Genomic DNA, 18588 nt, shown 5'->3' on the forward strand with positions numbered 1-18588 from the left:
GACTTCTCTTGTTTATGTGTTTGTTTCTCATTTCAATCGAAATTCTGAGCAATGACGAGTGTATTTAAATCGTCTCGCAGTTACATTGATAATCGGCAATATGCGATCGATGACAGTATCGGACTATTTTAGTCCGAGACAAGGAATTAATGATTGGTACACATTGTGTTTCCATCTTATCGACGGCCTTTGCTGACTGCTTCATATAACCCTTCTTTTCTGCAACGTCCGCCGTCCGGAATCCCCTCTCCGCGTAAGTTTACCCTTTCAGTTATTGACTTGCAATCCCTGTTAACGGTATCAACCTCATCGGTCTCTGAGGGTCTGCCTTGAGCACGCCTCTTCTTCCATAACGTTTATGCATATGTCTATGTATGCATACATGCATGTATGCATACATGCATGTATGCATACATGCATGTATGCATGTATGTATGCATGTATGTATGCATACATGCATGTATGCATGTATGTATGCATGTATGTATGCATGTATATATGCATGCATGCATGTATGTATGTATGTATGTATGTCATTATTCAAAATTCCTTTAAAGATTTCTTGCCAATAGAGAAAGAACCGGTTTCTAACCTAGATCCAAGGCTCCCTTATTGGAATTTCAACATCGACAACACAGTATGTATGTATGTATGTATGTATGTATGTATGTATGTATGTATGTATGTATGTATGTATGTATGTATGTATGTATGTATGTATGCATGCATGTATGTATGTATGTATGTATGTATGTATATGTATGTATGTATGTATGTATGTAGCATGTATGTATGTGTATGTATGTATGTATGTATGTATGTATGTATGTATGTATGTATGCATGTATGTATGCATGTATGTATGTATTGTATGTATGTATGTATGTATGCATGTATGTAGTATGTATGTATGTATGTATGTATGTATGTATTATGTATGTATGCATACATGCATGTATGCATGTATGTATGTATGCATGTATGTATGTATGTATGCATGTATGTATGTATGTAGTATGTATGTATGCATGATGTATGTATGTATGTATGCATGTATGTATGTATGTATGTATGATGTATGTATGTATGTATGTATGTATGATGTATGTATGCATGTATGTATGTATGTATGTATGTATGTATGTTCGTATGTATGTATGTATGTATGTATGATGTATGTATGTATGTATGTATGTTGTATGTATGTATGTATGTTATGTATGTATGCATGTATGTATGATGTATGTATGTATGTATGTATGTATGTATGATGTATGTATGCATGCATGTATGTATGTATGTATGCATGTATGTATGTATGTATGTATGTATGTATGTATGCATGTATGTTGTATGTATGTATGTATGTATGTATGTATGTATGTAGTATGCATGTATGTATGTATGTGTATGTATGTATGTATTGTATGTATGTATGTGTATGTATGTATGTTGTATGTATGCATGTATGTATGTATGTATGTATGTACGTATGTATGTATGTATGTATGCATACGTGCAGATTTGCATGTTTTGTTTTATGCATCTCTTCTCATGCATATACGTACCTATCTAGACATGCTCATATATACTTATATGATAAACTTCTTGAAAGTTTTCCCCATTTTTACAGTTTCAGTGGATCTGTAGTCTTCGAATCAGCTTTCTCCTTTCTGGTTTTGAGAAGCCTAATTTCTCAAGATTGGTATTATTGGCAGTGTGTTACATATGCCCGTGCCCCCATAATTACTGGTATAAACCTGAACTTGTAATCTGGATAGAGTAACCGCAGATTTCTCAATAGTTCAGCATAGGTGTTCTCTTTTTCACTGATCTTCAGCTTTATATTAACATCAGCTAATTTCCACAACTGTACACAGTTTCTCTTCTCTATCCCAAATCATTATATTTAGGTCTGTTGTGCTTACATGTTATTGAGGTCTTCACTGGTACATTCCACCAGTATTCCTTTTTATTATGAGTGGCTATGGCTTCTACCATATTTTGGGTTCTTATTTCTTTGTCCTCGAGGTTATCCTTCCGACGGATTTCAATTCAGAGCGTCCTAGCTACAACGTCATATCTCACCGATAGATAATACCGTGATGACATTTTCAGACAACTGCTTATGATGTAGGTGATATCTTCGGTGTTAACTTCACAAAACCTGCATCAGTTGTCATATTTTACTGCTTTTCTTGCACTTCTGTCCCTTTTGTGCATCGGGTATTTGGTTGATATTTCCTGCCACTATATTGCAAACTCATACCCTTCAAAGTAGGAGGTAGTAATCTGGTTGTTGGTCCATGATAGACTGCTTTGATGATCAATGTTGCTATCATCTCGAAGCCTTCTACTAACATATCCATGCATAGTCTTCTGCTCATATAGGCTCATCCTTTCATCTCATGATAAGTTGTAGCTGAGTTGTGCAACTTCTTTGGGCATGTATTTAAGGTTATCAGACAAGAAATGCTGCTCAAGGAGCTGCCTTCCAAGTCTTATGATGTCATCAGCTGCATGTATGCAAACTTGGTCAAGTGATGCACTTCGACGCTTTGTGGTTAAAAGATGTGGCCGAAGGGATATGATGCCACATTCATTGATGGAGATGTTACTAGTCTGGTCTATAGTTCTCCCCCTTTTCACAACCATATATCAACATTTATCCTGACCAAACTCCAAACCTACTTCCTTTGAGAATTTTGTAGGTCAAGGATCTTTTGCATCTCATGCATATTCTTTGCATAAAGTTTTAAGTCATCCACACAGAAACAGTGTGTAATTTTGGTATTTCTGTTTCCTTGTGAACCAGTGAGACATACATCTGACTTCCTTAAAATGAATGACAAGGGGTTTGCAGAAAGTATAAACAACATCCCAGAGAGGCTGTCTCGTATGTTGAGTGATACTGGTAACATGTAACCCAGTACAACCTGTTGCATGGTCGGGCCGTCGGCGACTAAAGCGGCAACCCCACCAAGCTTGCTTGGTGAGGAGGGTGTTTTTTGGACACCCTGCGGGATGAAAAACAAAACCCGTCAAAGGGCGGAGGAACTCTTGAGAGTCAACGGCCATCCAATAAATGTGTAATTATATATTTACTGTATATCTGCCTTTTTCTCACTAATTTTTATATATTGTATATTTTTATAGCTTGCTCATTATATAAATTTTTATATACTTCACATCATATATTTTATGTATATTTTGTATATCAATGTTTTTTCCCCCTTATATCAATCATGTACGTATGTGTAGTTTTGTGTTTGTTTGTTCTTCCTCCTCGCCGCTTGGTAACTAAGGTTGGTTTGTTTACGACAAAGGAAAACGTTACAATAAATACCAAACTTTTACAAAAAGCAACGAAAAACCGATTTGTTTCGGCTAAAACTCTTCAAGATGGTGGCCCAGCATGGCTGCTGTAAAAGAGAAGATAAAAGAAACATTCGATAGTTCCCAAATTAAATAAAAGGTAAAGTCGACCCTGACAAGGGTTTTCCTCGATACAGAGAGCAGTAAAACTAATCCTCTGCACGTCCTGAGTATGACATGTAATACTGGTGTCCATACACATTTCCAGTTTTTCTCGACCACCAAAGTAGCTTGGCTTAAAACGGAACTTATGAAAAGAAAGGTTTCTGTTACTCAGAATGTGTGAAACACGGGCTAACGAAAAGTCTGAAAATAAACATGGACGTTTAGTACAAACTTATGAAAATACTTTGGGAAAGCAAATGATTGATCAAGTTTTTCAACTTCTCATAACAGAGAATTGTTATGAATTGAACACTGTATTATAGTGCTTATTTTATGGGCGACCGCCTCACCATCGCTTCTTAGACGATTGAAAAGGTATGAGCTATACTCTTTACTCTTATACTTGTTTCAGTCATTAACTGCGGCCATGCTGGAGCACCGCCTTTAGTCGAGCAAAGCGACCCCGGGACTTATTCTTTGTAAGCCCAGTACTTATTCTATCGGTCTCTTTTGCCGAACCGCTAATTGACGGCGACGTAAACATACCAGCATCGGTTGTCAAGCAATGCTAAGGAGACAAACAGACACACAAACATACACACACATATATACGATGGGCTTCTTTCAGTTTCCGTCTACCAAATCCACTCACAAGGCTTTGGTCGGCCCGAGGCTATAGTAGAAGACACTTGCCCAAGATGCCACGCAGTGGGACTGAACCGGGGACCATGTGGTTGGTAAGCAAGTTATTTACCACACAGCCACTCCTGCGCCTATATTCACCTCAGTGGAATTTAAGTCAGAACAAACTAAATATTTGTTTTAGCTATTGTTTAACCCCAAGTCTGAATAATCAGTTACATTTACAATAAATGAAATTCTAGCAAATCTGTTTTTGCTTATCGGACATAGTATATAGGCGTAGGAGTGGCTGTGTGGTAAGTAGTTTGCTTACCAATCACATGGTTCCGGGTTCAGTCCCACTGCGTGGAACCTTGGGCAAGTGTCTTCTACTATAGCCTTGGGCCGACCAAAGCCTTGTGAGTGGATTTGGTAGACGGAAACGGAAAGAAGCCCGTCGTATATACGTATATATATGTGTGTGTATATGTTTGTGTGTCTGTGTTTGTCCCCACCCAACATCACTTGACAACCGATGCTGGTGTGTTTACGTCCCCGTAACTTGACGGTTCGGCAAAAGAGACCCGACAGAATAAGTACTAGGCTTACAAAGAATAAGTCTTAGGGTCGATTTGCTCGACTAAAAGGTGGTGCTCCAGCATGGCCACAGTCAAATGACTGAAACAAGTAAAAGAGTAAAGAGAGAAAGAGAGAGAGAGAGAGTTTATCTAGGATTTCATAATCCATTGTATACTTTCATTGACGATAGGGTGCGATTTGTGGGACATTTGTTTGTCATTTCAAGTATGTCTGAATAATCAATGATATCTACAACAAAAGACGTTCTAGTAATCCTTCTTTTTCCCCCGGCCTAGTATATCTAGGGCTATATCTTTATATATAAAACTAAAGTTGTGTGTCTGTCTCCTACGATTTAGATTCCTAACTACTCCCACATTTTGCGGTGCAGTTTAACCAAAAGCGGGTATCTTATAGTCGTGATTCATATCGAGCCCTTCCGGGTATTAGCGCGCGTCTACGATGAGTCTACGATTAAAAAAAAAATTTACCATCATTTTTTTTCCATTTTTAATGCATTTTTTTGCTATTTTTTGGCTATAACTCTCTAAAAATGCTTATATAGTTATTTCCCTTACAAACCCGAGCAACGCCGGGCGATACTGCTAGTTATCCAATATATCTTTCATTGAGAGCAAGATGCAATTTGAGTGAGATTTCTCTGCTATTTCTAGCAGGTCTGAATAATTAATCACACAATAGATTATGTTCTAGTATTTTTTTGTCGAGCATATTATACCTTGGACTCATGGACCTGGTTTCCCGGTTTCTATGGCGTATGTGCCCCTTCCCCCGCCACCCAGCTGGACGGGACGCCAGTCCATCGCAGTGTGCCCCTTTAAAGCCTAGCCAGGCTCATGGGTCCGGTTTCCCGGTTTCTATGGCGTATGTGCTCCCCAGCTGGACAGGACACCAGTCCATCGCAGCGTTACTCATTTTTGCCAGCTGAGTGGACTGGAGCAACGTGAAATGAAGTGTTTTGCTCAAGAACACAACGCGTCGCCCGGTCCAGGAATCGAAACCACAATGTTACCATCATGATGCTGACACCCTAACCACTAAACCGCGCGCCTCCACATATCTAGGACTATATTATCCAATATCTGTTTTCATTGTCAGCGATTTGAGGGAGATTTGCTTGCTAATTTTAGCAAGTCGAGTGACTTCGACTAGGTTCCCTCATTTCATCAGCTAAACCTTTGTTTTCGAATGAGCACAAAAGGTTCCCTATACTGTAGGGAAATGAGGGAGGGGAATGAAAACGCTACTGAATTGCAATCTCCGTTCTTCGTAAGCTTACTACACTTGAGACAGTGATCCAGTCATTAGATATGGCTGACAGAATCGTTAGTACACCGGACGAATTGCTTAGCGGTATTTCGTCTGCGGTTACGTTCTGAGATCAAATTCCGCCGAGGTCGACTTTGCCATTCATCCTTTCAGGGTCGATTAAATAAGTACCAGTTACGCACTGGGCTCCACATAATCGACTTAATCCGTTTGTCTGTCCTTGTTTGTCCTCTCTGTGTTTAGCCCCTTGTGGGTAGTAAAGAAATAGAAATAGGTATTTCGTCTGTCTTTACGTTCTGAGTTCAAATTCCGCCGAGGTCGACTTTGCCTTTCATCCTTTCGGGGTCGATTAAGTAAGTACCAGTTACGCACTGGGGTCGATGTAATCGACTTAATCCGTTTGTCTGTCCTCTCTGTGTTAAGCCCCTTGTGGGTAGTAAAGAAATAGAAATAGGTATTTCGTCTGTCTTTACGTTCTGACTTCAAAAACCGCCGAGGTCGACTTTGCCTTTCATCCTTTCGGGGTCGATTAAATAAGTACCAGTTACGCACTGGGGTCGATATAATCGACTTAATCCGTTTGTCTGTCCTTGTTTGTCTGGCTTTCATCCTTTCGGGATCGATAAAATTAGTACCAGTTAAGCACTAAGGTCGATATAATCGACTTAATACGTTTGGCTGTCCTCTCTGTGTTTAGCCCCTTGTGGGCAGTAAAGAAATAGGTATTTCGTCTGTCTTTACGTTCCGAGTTCACATTCCGTCGAGGTCGACTTTGCCTTTCATCCTTTCAGGGTCGATAAATTAAGTACTATTTGCCTACTGGGGTCAATCTAATCAACTGGCCTTTCCCCCAAAATTTTGGGCCTTCTGCCTACAGAAGAAAAGAATATAAAAACGCTTACATTTTAATAATTCAAGGTAGGTAACTCCTTTCATCAGAGTTATTTACCTTTGATCACAAGCTTGGCTCCATCTTCCCCGATTTCATAAACCAAATTTAAGAAATACTTCAAACATTTAAAAAATCAAATTTCACGAACATTCTTCTTGGATAACAAATACAAATGTGTATGTTCCTTGGGTTTAAAATTCAGCCTCGCTATAAAACCTCTTACGTAGAGAAGAAGCATTGTAAAATATGAAAGCCAGAATCTGACATAGGTTTTAGTCACGTGATTACAGTAGTCACTTCCGGTCTCCGATTATGTTTGGTCACATGTCTTAGTCACATGATAGTAACATATCGTCGTAGGATTCTAAGGTTGGGAATATTCTTCTTCATAGCCTGATCCATAAACTTCATCATTCAACCATGTTTTCCTGTCCGGTTTGCGGCCCTAAATTGTCAGTTTGTGGCATCGTTATCAGTGTTTGGGGTATCGTTATGTTGGTAAGTGACTAATAATGTTTATAGTTTACGTATACTTACGTATTTTAGAATTTATTTTTCTCCTAAATAGTTCAAGTACTTTGTCAACCTTGGTTCCTGCTACTGTTATTAGCATGTTAAGATATAACTATAATTATTTCTCCACTGATTTAACAATTCTTCTTTTAGTCTCTTCTTTATATATATATATATATAGGAATAGGTTTATATTTTTCGTTCCTTCGAAGATTAGGGTGAATACGATAGAGTGGCTTTGCCTTGACAGTTGACATAAATTAACTGAAAAAATGGTTGGGGGTGAAATGTTCCTCCTACATGCGAACTTTGACCCCCCCACATAATACATTCTCTTTCACTGTATGTATGTATGTATGTACCTATCTATCTATCTATCTGTGTGTACTTATTCGTTTAGATCACCAGTGAACTAAACCGTCTTATTCTATATATATATATGGTACTACTAGCGAACAGTGGTCACGGTGCGCGCGCGCAGTCGCGCATCCGCGCTAGCTAGTCGTGACTACTCGATCCTACAACGTCTACAAAGCAAAGTAAATAAAACAGAAAATAAATAATTTTTTTAAACAAAGTAAATAACACCAAAACACAAAGTAAGGATCGACTAGTCATGACTAGCTGGCGTGGATGCGCGACTGCGCGTGTGCGCACCGGGACCACTGTTCGCTAGTAGTACCTATATATATATATATATATATATGTGTGTGTGTGTAGCACCATAATTACTGTAGTATAGTAGGCTTGGTTTTTAACCTCCGGGTATTATAAATTTTATCTGTGAATAAATATAGGGCAGCGATTCTAAGTGGTCAGTCGATCTGCTAGAAATACCAACTGCACTTTACACAGTCATACACTACCGTCTTAAACAGGAAGGACACATTAGGAAATGTTGCCCAAATCATGCATGGGCAACGTGCGGGCCGCATGGGCAACGTGCGGGCCGCATGCGGCCCTCGACGAGTTACTCGGTTACTAATATGCAGCACAACCTAAGAGAAACGACATCTTAAATTCTACCTAATATTGAAAATATGGTAAAGAATGTGAATGTGCTAAAATCTCGTTGATACAGATGATGAAATTTGTTCTTTAATAAAATATTAATGAATTTTCTTTTTTTTTTTTTACCTCAATATTCTAAACTAATTTATTTACACTAGTAATCATCATTACTAATTATCATTAGGAAACAATGAAAGATATACCAGCTTAATGTAAACTTTCATACTAAGACAAATAAAATTAAGAAGAACTGCAAAAACATTCAGTGTAAAGTGGGCAAGTTTATTTCATGCATATATGTTTTATCGTGTTACCCTCTCCCATTTAGAAATGGTACGATGTGGCCCCCCAGTTGACGAAAAGTTGCCCATCCCTGCCCTAAAAAATAACTATGTCTGAAATCAAGACTTGTTAGCTAAACAACAGCAACAAACAACTTCCTATACACAATTCACACGACCAATTTATAACATTCAAATACCCCCATACCCACCACATGCTAATTGCATTGTAAATATTTCAGTGTCGTGTTTTTTAACCACCAATCGACCTAACTTCGCATCAAATAGACCTAACACCATCCCCTAATTTCTATTTATTTACTTATATCACGACCTCTTCCCCCAGACATTATATCTCGTTCTACATTATATCGTAGTGTGTAATTTGAGGGAGTTTTGGATGCTATTTCTCACAGAGTATGCGATTGTGTCTCTTTATTGTCGGGTTTCAATTCTTATAAATTACAATGATATGTATTGGTGTATTCTATTAAATCTATACTATTTAAATCAAAGCAGTTACGGTATTATTGACTAAATTGTATTAAGGTCGACTTTGCCTTTCATCCTTTCGGGTTCGATAAATTAAGTACCAGTTACGCACTGGGGTCAATATAATCGACTGAATCTGTTTGTCTGTCCTTATTTGTCCTCTCTGTGTTTAGCCCCTTGTGGGTAGTAAAGAAATATGTATTGTAATAATAGGTAGCTGATTATATTATAGTACAAACTGATATACACTACAGTCACTGTCCTATATAGACCTCTCAGAATCAAGATTAAATGGTGAACCACGAGACCTTTAAGGCATCACGGTGTCCTATTTCATCCTTCTGTTACAAGGCGAAACGTCAACGGAGTCGGTTTTAAAGTGCCTTCGTTCGTCCATTGTGGATAAAATAACTACAATTGATACATTTACCACCACCACAAATGCATAGCTTTGTAATTATGTTAAAAGTCCTTTTCTTTTGTTTCTTGTTAGAAGACACTTGTGGGATGGTTTTTTGTCGAATCCCGTTGCCTTGTCTTTGTCAGTCTCTATTCTGTTTATGTATCTATTTACTTACGAATCTGCATAATTGTCTTTCAGCCTGCTTGTCTCTTTATCTGCATATTTATTTGTATCTGTTTACCTACGTATCTAACTGCAAATCTATATCTTTATATATAAAACTGTAGTTGTGTGAGTGTCTGTCTCCTACGATTTAGATTCCTAACTACTCCCACATTTTGCGGTGCAGTTTAACCAAAACCGGGTATCTTATAGTCGTGATTCATATCGAGCCGTTCTGGGTATTAGCGCGCGTCTACGATGAGTCTACGATTTAAAAAAAAATTTACCATAATTTTTTTCCATTTTAATGCATATTTTTTCGCTATTATATAAGGGAAGTAACTCTCTTAAAATGTCTACGATGAGTCAACGATTTAAAAAAAATTTACGCCGGGCGATACTGCTAGTATCTTATATATCTGTCTACCTATATCTATCTGTTCGATTTAATTTTATTCATGAAACTCGATCTCTGCATTTTTTTTCACCACCAACTTTCCTATGAATTTTAAAATCATTTACATAGTCTATACATACATATGTATAGACTTGTGCACACACAGTTTATACATACTTAACAAATATAACAATACTCTGTATCAACTGTAGTTTTCAATTCTTTTATTAGTGGGAAGTTGGATAAAAGTGTGTGTATATACATGCATACTTTATTTATCCATTCATATCATGCCAAAGAAGGCAGATGTAGCTCTGAGGCTTGCCCAGCTCTTGTCAAACCGTTCACCCCATCATGGAGAATGGACACTAAACGATAATGAGGATATATTCTTTTATTTGTTTCAGTCATTGGACCGTGGCCATGCTGGAGCATCGCCTTTAGTCGAGCAAATCGACCCCAGGACTTATTCCTTGTAAGCCTAGTACTTATTCTATCGGTCTCTTTTGCCGAATCGCTAAGTTACGGGGACGTAAACACACAAACACAAACACATATATATACGACGGGCTTCTTTCAGTTTCTGTCTACCAAATCCAATCACATGGGTTTGGTCGGCCCGAGGCTATAGTAGAAGACACTTGCTCAAGGTGACACACAGTGGGACTAAACCATGTGGTTGGTCAGCAAGCGACTTACCACACAGCCACTCCTGTGCCCTATATATATATATATATATATTTCTTTACTGCCCACAAGGGGCTAAACATAGAGGGGACAAACAAGGACAGACGAAGGGATTGAGTCGATTATATGGCCCTAGTGCGAAACTGGTACTTTATTTATCGACCCCGAAAGGATGAAAGGCAAAGTTGACCTCGGCGGAATTTGAACTCAGAACGTAACGACAGACGAAATACCGCTAAGCATTTCGCCCGGCGCGCTAACGTGTCTGCCAGCTCGCCGCCTTATATATATATATATATATATATATATATATATATAATATATATATATATATATATATATATATATATTTATATATTATATGTGTGTGTTTGCTTGGCTTACTAGAAATAGTGGCCAAATATCTCTAAAAATGATACTCTCCTGTCCTGGGAAAGGAAAGGCTATACATAATATAATTCTATAAACTCCTACAACTGGTATGTCTTGCAGAGGAATCATTAAGTGACCCCTAACGTTCCATACTTGTTATACACTGACCTTGACCTTGTTCTTTATAAGGAAAGAGAATGGATAGTGAGGAGAAGAGGAGAGAGCTGTACCCATGGCCTTTGTAGGTCCTGCAAGATTAAGCAGAATGATGTGAACATGGAGCGGATTCTAGGATGCTGACGTTCTAAGAAGAAGGATGAAGAAAAGTGATTAAGATAGTGCCTGTAGGGGACACATACAACACAGGTGAGGAGAAGAGTATAGGTATATGTGTTAGGTGGGTCGGGGTGCTTGAGTGGGAATTGCATAAGATCAGCAAGCTCTGAGAAGCTGAGGCCACTGTAGCTGCAATAGAGAAGACAGTGAATATCAAGGCAGCATGTCTAAGAAACCAAAGTTTTGAGTTACATGAGAGGTACTCTTTTTTTTTTTTCTTTTCTACTCTGAAAGGAGAAAAACCAAAGTTGATCTTGGCAGCAGTATTTGAACTCTCCTATTTCTGCCTTTAGACTAATTTTTACTATTCCAAAACATCTGACTCTTTACATAGATACAAGGACTTGGTTTGCTTAAAATGTTGGCCGTTGCCAGCCTCGCCTGGCCCCCGTGCCGGTGGTACATAAAAAGCACCATCCGTCCGTGGCCGTTTGCCAGCTCCGTCTGGCACCTGTGCGGGTGGCATGTAAAAAGCACCCACTACACTCACGGAGTGGTTGGCGTTAGGAAGGGCATCCAGCCGTAGAAACACTGCCAGATCAGACTGGGCCTGATGCAGCCTTCTGGCTTCCCAGACCCCAGTTGAACCGTCCAACCCATGCTAGCATGGAAAGCGGACACTAAATGATGATGATGATGATGATGTAGGCCCTGCAAAATATTTTATATAATCATAATATTGATAGGTGTAGAAGTGGCTGTGTGGTAAGTAGCTTGCTTACCAACCACATGGTTCTGGGTTCAGTCCCACTGCGTGGCACCTTGGGCAAATGTCTTCTACTATAGCCTCAGGCCGACCAAAGCCTTGTGAGTGGATTTGGTAGACAAACTGAAAGAAGCCCATCGTATATATATGTGTGTGTGTGTATACATTTGTGTGTCTGTGTTTGTCCTCCCAACATCGCTTGACAGCCGACGCTGGTGTGTTATGTCCCCGTAACTTAGTGGCTCGGCAAAAGAGTCCAATAGAATAAGTACTAGGCTTACAAAGATTAAGTCCTGAGGTCAATTTGCTCGACTAAAGGCGGTGCTCCAGCATGGCCACAGTCAAATGACTGAAACAAATAAAAGAGTATTTGTTTTTGGTGGGGGAAACTGGGTGCAAGATCAGTTCTGTTGTCAGTCAATTGGACGACCCCCCCCCCTATTGTCTATTATTTCGGCCATCAGATTGTGGCCATTCTGGGGCACTGCATTGAAAGGTTTAGTAGAACAAATTATGCTCCAGTACTTATATTTTTGTAAGCCTGGTGTTCTGTAGATGTTTCTTGAACGCTAAGTCATGGGAAAGTAAACAAACCAACACTTGGTATCAAATAAAGTGGGAGCCAAACACACAACACACACATGATGGGCTTCTTACAGTTTCCATTTACCATATTTACTCACAAGGGGGTGGAGGTTTAGCCTAAGGCTATAGTAGAACCCGAAACGATATGGTTGCAAAGTAAGTTTCTTAACCACACAGCCATCCCCGCACTATATGATAAAAGACATTCCATCCCTGACCATCTCACCATTTTTCTTCGAACGTAGTACATCTCGGAGTACATTATCCAATATGCCCTCGCTTTATTACGACAGTAAAGTGTGATTTAGAGGGAGACATTGGCAGTTCTTTCTAGTAAGTTGACCTACCATATACAGACTCCTCATTGGTGTTCATATCATCTGTAATATTCACATGAGATTACTGGCTCCATTGTTGAACACCTGCTCCTCTTTAAGTTCTTCGTATAAACACATTAAGATATTTACTCACTTTTCACTGTCATTGTTCTGTTTGTGTTGATTCATACTTAGTCCAGGAGTTATTTCACCCCACAGCCACAAATGCATTAGATTCTCACGGATATGCATGCTTGTAATGTCTCACATTTTTTCACAGACACATACATACAGCATTGACGAACCATTCACTAAGTCTTGTACAACTTTGAGTATATGCATGCACCATTACTTACGTTTGCACACTCTCAAATATGTATCATCATCATCATCATCTTCGTTTAGCGTCCGCTTTCCATGCTAGCATGGGCTGGACGGTTCAACTGGGGTCTGGGAAGCCAGGAGGCTGCACCAGGCCCAGTCTGATCTGGTTATGTTTCTACGGCTGGAAGCCCTTCCTAACGCCAACCACACCGTGAGTGTAGTGGGTGCTTTTTACGTGCCACCAGCACAGGTGCTAGACGAGGCTGGCAAATGGCTACGATCAGAGAGTACTTTTTACATACCACCGGCATGAGGCCAGTCGGGGCGGCGCTGGCAATGGCCACGTTCGGATGGTTCTCTTACCGGTGGTATGTAAGAGAACATGCATGTATATGTATGTATCTATATATGCATGTATATGTATGTATGCATGTATATATATATATATATATATATACCGGAGTAAACACATAAATGTGAAACAAGGTGGAAAAAAGAGTACCCAAATACCAGTGGTAGAGTAATATGCTTTATTTGCTTTAAATGAAGTATATATATATATATATATTATGGAGATGTACTTGCATAGCAAGCTACCTGATCTGAGATTGTGTGCTGGTACGAAAACTATTGCAGCATGGAAGGTGTTTATAAGCCATTTAAGAAACACACAAAATCCGTTAGATTCACTTCAACATTTAAATTTAATTTGTCAAAATATTTTCGTCGCTTTAAGACCGTGACCTATTCACTGACAAAATTCCGTGAAAAATTGTCAGTGAACAGGTCGCGGTCTCAAAGCAATGAAAATATTTTGAGAAATTAAACTTAAATGTTGAAGTGAATCGAACGGATTTTGTGTGTTTCTTAAGTGGCTTGTAAACACCTTCCATGCTGCAATTATATATATATATATATATAATATATATATATATATAGATATATATATATATATATATATATATATATATATATATATATATATAGAGAGAGAGAGAGAGAGAGAGAGAGAGAGAGAGAGAGAGAGATGCAGGCATAGCTGTGTGGTAAGAAATTTGCTCTCCACCCACACGGTCTCGGGTTCAATCCCAGTGTGTGACATGTTCGCAGATGTGTTCTGCTATAGCCTTGGGCCAACTAAGATTTGTGAATGGAACGGCGGTGAGTTGGCAGAAACATTAGCACGCTGGGCAAAATGCTTAGCCGTATTTCGTCTGCCACTACTTTCTGAGTTCAAATTCCACCAAGATCGACTTTGCCTTTCATCCTTTCGGGGTCAATTAAATAAGTACCAGTTATGCACTTAATCCATTTGCCTGTCCTTGTTTGTCTCCTTTGTGTGTAGCTCCTTGTAGGCAGTAAAGAACTAAGACTTGTGAATGGATTTGGTAGGTGGAAACTGAAGAAAGCCTGTCATATATGTGTGTCTGTGTTTGTCACCCACTACACTGTTTGAGAATCATGTTGGTGTGTTTACATCCCCCATAGGTTAGTAGTTTGGCAGAAGAGACCTTCAGAATAAGTACCAGGTTTTAATATAGGTACTCGTTTTTAAGTACTTGTGTTCTGGGTACTCAAATTGAATACAGCAGCTCATTTTTGCCAGCTGAGTTGACTAGAGCAACAAGAAGTAAAGTATCTTGCTCAAGGATAGAACACACGATCAGGAATTGAACTCACAACCATACAATGATGAGCCAAATACTCTAGCGATTATGCCACGCACACCAGCATCGCCTTACTGGCACCTGTGCCGGTGGCATGTGTAAAAGATTCGAGTGAGGTCATTGCCAGTACCGCCTGACTGGCCCCATGCCGGTGGCACGTAAAAGCACCCACAATACTTTCGGGGTGGTTGGTGTTAGGAAGGGCATCCAGCTGTAGAAACTGCCAGATCAAGATTGAAACCTGGTGCAGCCATCTAGTTCGCCAGCCCTCAGTCATTCGTCCAACCCATGCTAGCATGGAAAGCGGACATTAAGCGATGATTTGTTTCAGTCACTAGATTGTGGCCATGCTGGGGCACTGTGTTAAAAATTTAGTCAAATGAATCGACCCCAGTATGCCATTTTTTTTTTTAAGAAGTGGTATTTATTAGAGCAGTGTCTTTTGCTGAACTGCTAAGTTATAGGGACATAAACACACCAACACTGGTTGTTGAGTGGTGATGAGGGAGACAAAGCCACAGATATATATAAAAAATAAATGTGCCCTTTTTAATGCCTAGCCAGACTCATGGGCCCAGTTTTCCCGGTTTCAATGGCATATGTGTTCCCCAGCTGAATGGGACGCCAGTCCATCGCAGCGTTGCTCATTTTTGCCAGCTGAGTGGACTGGATCAACATGAAATGAAGTGCTTTGCTCAAGAACACAACGCGCCACCCGGTCCAGGAACCGAAACCACAATCTTACGATCATGGTGCCCGACACCCAAACCACTAAGCCATGCGCCTCCACACAGATATATATATCTATCTATCTATCTATATATATATATATATATATATAGAGAGAGATGGATTCAAAATGTGACCGCGTGTGTACCATTGTCGATTTTTTTTTTTTTTTCCTCTGTCTTCCCTTCTCTGGATCTTTCCTTCTCCTATGTTTCCGATGAAGAGCACCGCACGAGATGTTAAACCCCTCCTTCTTTCCTGAGCGTCCAATAATACTATATTTGTTCCATGTCCTTGCGTTGTTGTGTTTTTCTGTGCTTTCATGTTTGGATTAACTAACTATATATATCTGTATATATCTATATATATATATATATATATATATATGTACAAATATTAAATGAAATAGAGAAATACAATTGACGAACTAAAAATTTATTTATAAGAGAACATAAATCTTTAAAAGACACATATAAAGCCAACAATTTGTTTCGACTTACATGCAGTAGTGAATTTATAAAAAATTCTTATCTATGTATACGAGCCTCTTCAGGGCTATGGGTCAAAAAAAGAAGAAATATAAAAATGCCCTGTAAGGACTGCCAAATTGCAAAAAAGCATGAGATTTATTATTATACTAGCAGTATCGCCCGGCATTGCTCGGGTTTGTAAGGGAAATAACTATACATCATTTTAAGAGAGTTATAGCCAAAAAATAGCAAAAAAATGCATTAAAAATGGAAAAAATATGATGGTAAATTTTTTTTTAAATCGTTGACTCATCGTAGACATTTTTAGAGAGTTACTTCCCTTTAAAAAAATATGCATGAAAATGGAAAAAAATGATGGTAAATTACTTTTAAAATCGTAGACGCGCGCTAATACCCAGAAGGGCTCGATATGAATCACGACTATAAGATACCCGGTTTTGGTTAAACTGCACCGCAAAATGTGGGAGTAGTTAGGAATCTAAATCGAAGGGGACAGACACTCACACAACTACAGTTTTATATATAAAGACTAGCAGTATCGCCCGGCGTTGCTCGGGTTTGTAAGGGAAATAACTATATAAGCATTTTTAGAGAGTTACTTCCCTTATAGATGCCAATTCGGGCTTTCTTAGCCATTTCTGTTTTGGTGTCTTCAAGCCATGAAGTCGTTGTTCTAAAAGAACGCTGGTCTCCTTGACAACGCTTTACGACGTTGATTTCCTTACACTCCCTTCCCCACAGCTTCACGAGGGAGGGAAGAAGCAAACAGGTGCAGGTGTGACCATGGACGCCAACTCCGCCGCCATCGACACACGAAATATTATGCATTAAAATGGAATAAAAAAATGATGTTAAATTATTTTTTAAAATCGTAGACTCATCGTAGACGCGCGCTAATACTCAGACGGGCTCGATATGAATCACGACTATAAGATACCCGAATTTGGTTAAACTGCACCGCAAAATGTGGGAGTAGTTAGGAATCTAAATCGAAGGGGACAGACACTCACACAACTACAGTTTTATATATATATATAGATATGTTGTCTGTGGAAGATGTTATAAATTTCTGTTTCATCTTTATACTTTTATTTTTTTCAGTCCTTAATGGGTGTATTTTTACACATTCGAAGTCCAGCCTTCTTTGAGGATCTACCTATTTCTGAATGGGAGTCTCATGAGTACAAACCTGATTATATCAACAATATGTACTCGCAGGCATCCGTGAATTGTTTCATCGCAGCTGGACTTTATGTAGCAGTGCTGATCTTCTCGGTAATTCAACAACGACAGAATGCCAGAGCCAGTTACGTCCTCTCCTAATGAAAAAAATCCGATGAGCTTACATGATGTAGAGCACAAAATAGTTGGGCCTGCCTCTCGCGAATTGGTTGCTTTTGAAGGAAACCAAGCTGTAAACTAGAAAATGGTGTTTAAAAACAGAATGTGTATAAAAATTGTGCTGTGTCAGTCATGGAAAAATGATTTTCTTGAAAACAAACCGAGTAAAATGTTGATAAGCAACAAGGCTTGCCCAATTTTTAGATGTGTGTGTGTATGGGTGTGACAGATTTTTGTTTTTTCTTCATAGTCAAGAAAAGTTTTAGCTGTAAATTTAAACTGGTAGCTGAATTGTTTAATTCAAATGAATGGATTAATTACCGTGGGATAATTGAATGGACTAAAATTGAGCAATAGAAGTGATTTATTTCCCCCCCTTTTCTTTTTGTTCAGTATGGAAATATTTTTAGTAAAAACGGATTTGAAAGAAGATAATAAAAAAAAACACAAACATTCCTTGCATTATTTTAATGCATTTTTTGTAACCCCAAACCCCTTTTTACTTTATATATATATATTTTGTTTCTCTGGGGGTGTATGCTGTTATTTTATTTTTCTCTGTAATTGTTGTTTGGAGTGAGATCCTGTTAATATTGAAATAAAATTTGTTGAAATTTATCATACCACACTTATATTGGTCCTTCTTTCCACTTCAAGCCAGCTGGAACATAAAGCTTCCATTCTCTCTCTCTCCATCCATGTTGCACCTCACACATGGTTCCACATTTCTCATTTCTCAACTATTGGCCTATCTCTTTATTTCTTCTTTCGGATCTTTTCGGTTTGAACGGCAGTTTTTTAAAATAGTTTCCATGTAACTAAACACTTTTAAACTTCGTACAGTGGTAGAATGTGTTTATAAAACATCGTTTTCTCTTGGCTTTATTGAGAAAATTCTATAGTTTGTAAGAT

General features: G+C 38.8%; 1 protein-coding gene across 1 annotated transcript; it reads left to right on the forward strand.

Moving 5' to 3' along the window:
- Nucleotides 1-7183: 7183 nt before the first annotated feature.
- Nucleotides 7184-18121, forward strand: LOC115217214 (ribonuclease kappa). Its single transcript, XM_029786853.2, has 2 exons — nt 7184-7360; nt 17437-18121. The coding sequence occupies exons 1-2, from the start codon at nt 7283-7285 to the stop codon at nt 17656-17658; spliced, it is 300 nt and encodes a 99-aa protein (XP_029642713.1). The 5' UTR covers nt 7184-7282; the 3' UTR covers nt 17659-18121.
- The last annotated feature ends 467 nt before the right edge of the window (nt 18122-18588 follow it).

This window comes from Octopus sinensis, linkage group LG11 (genome assembly GCF_006345805.1).
Source record: "Octopus sinensis linkage group LG11, ASM634580v1, whole genome shotgun sequence".
NCBI lineage: Eukaryota > Metazoa > Mollusca > Cephalopoda > Octopoda > Octopodidae > Octopus > Octopus sinensis.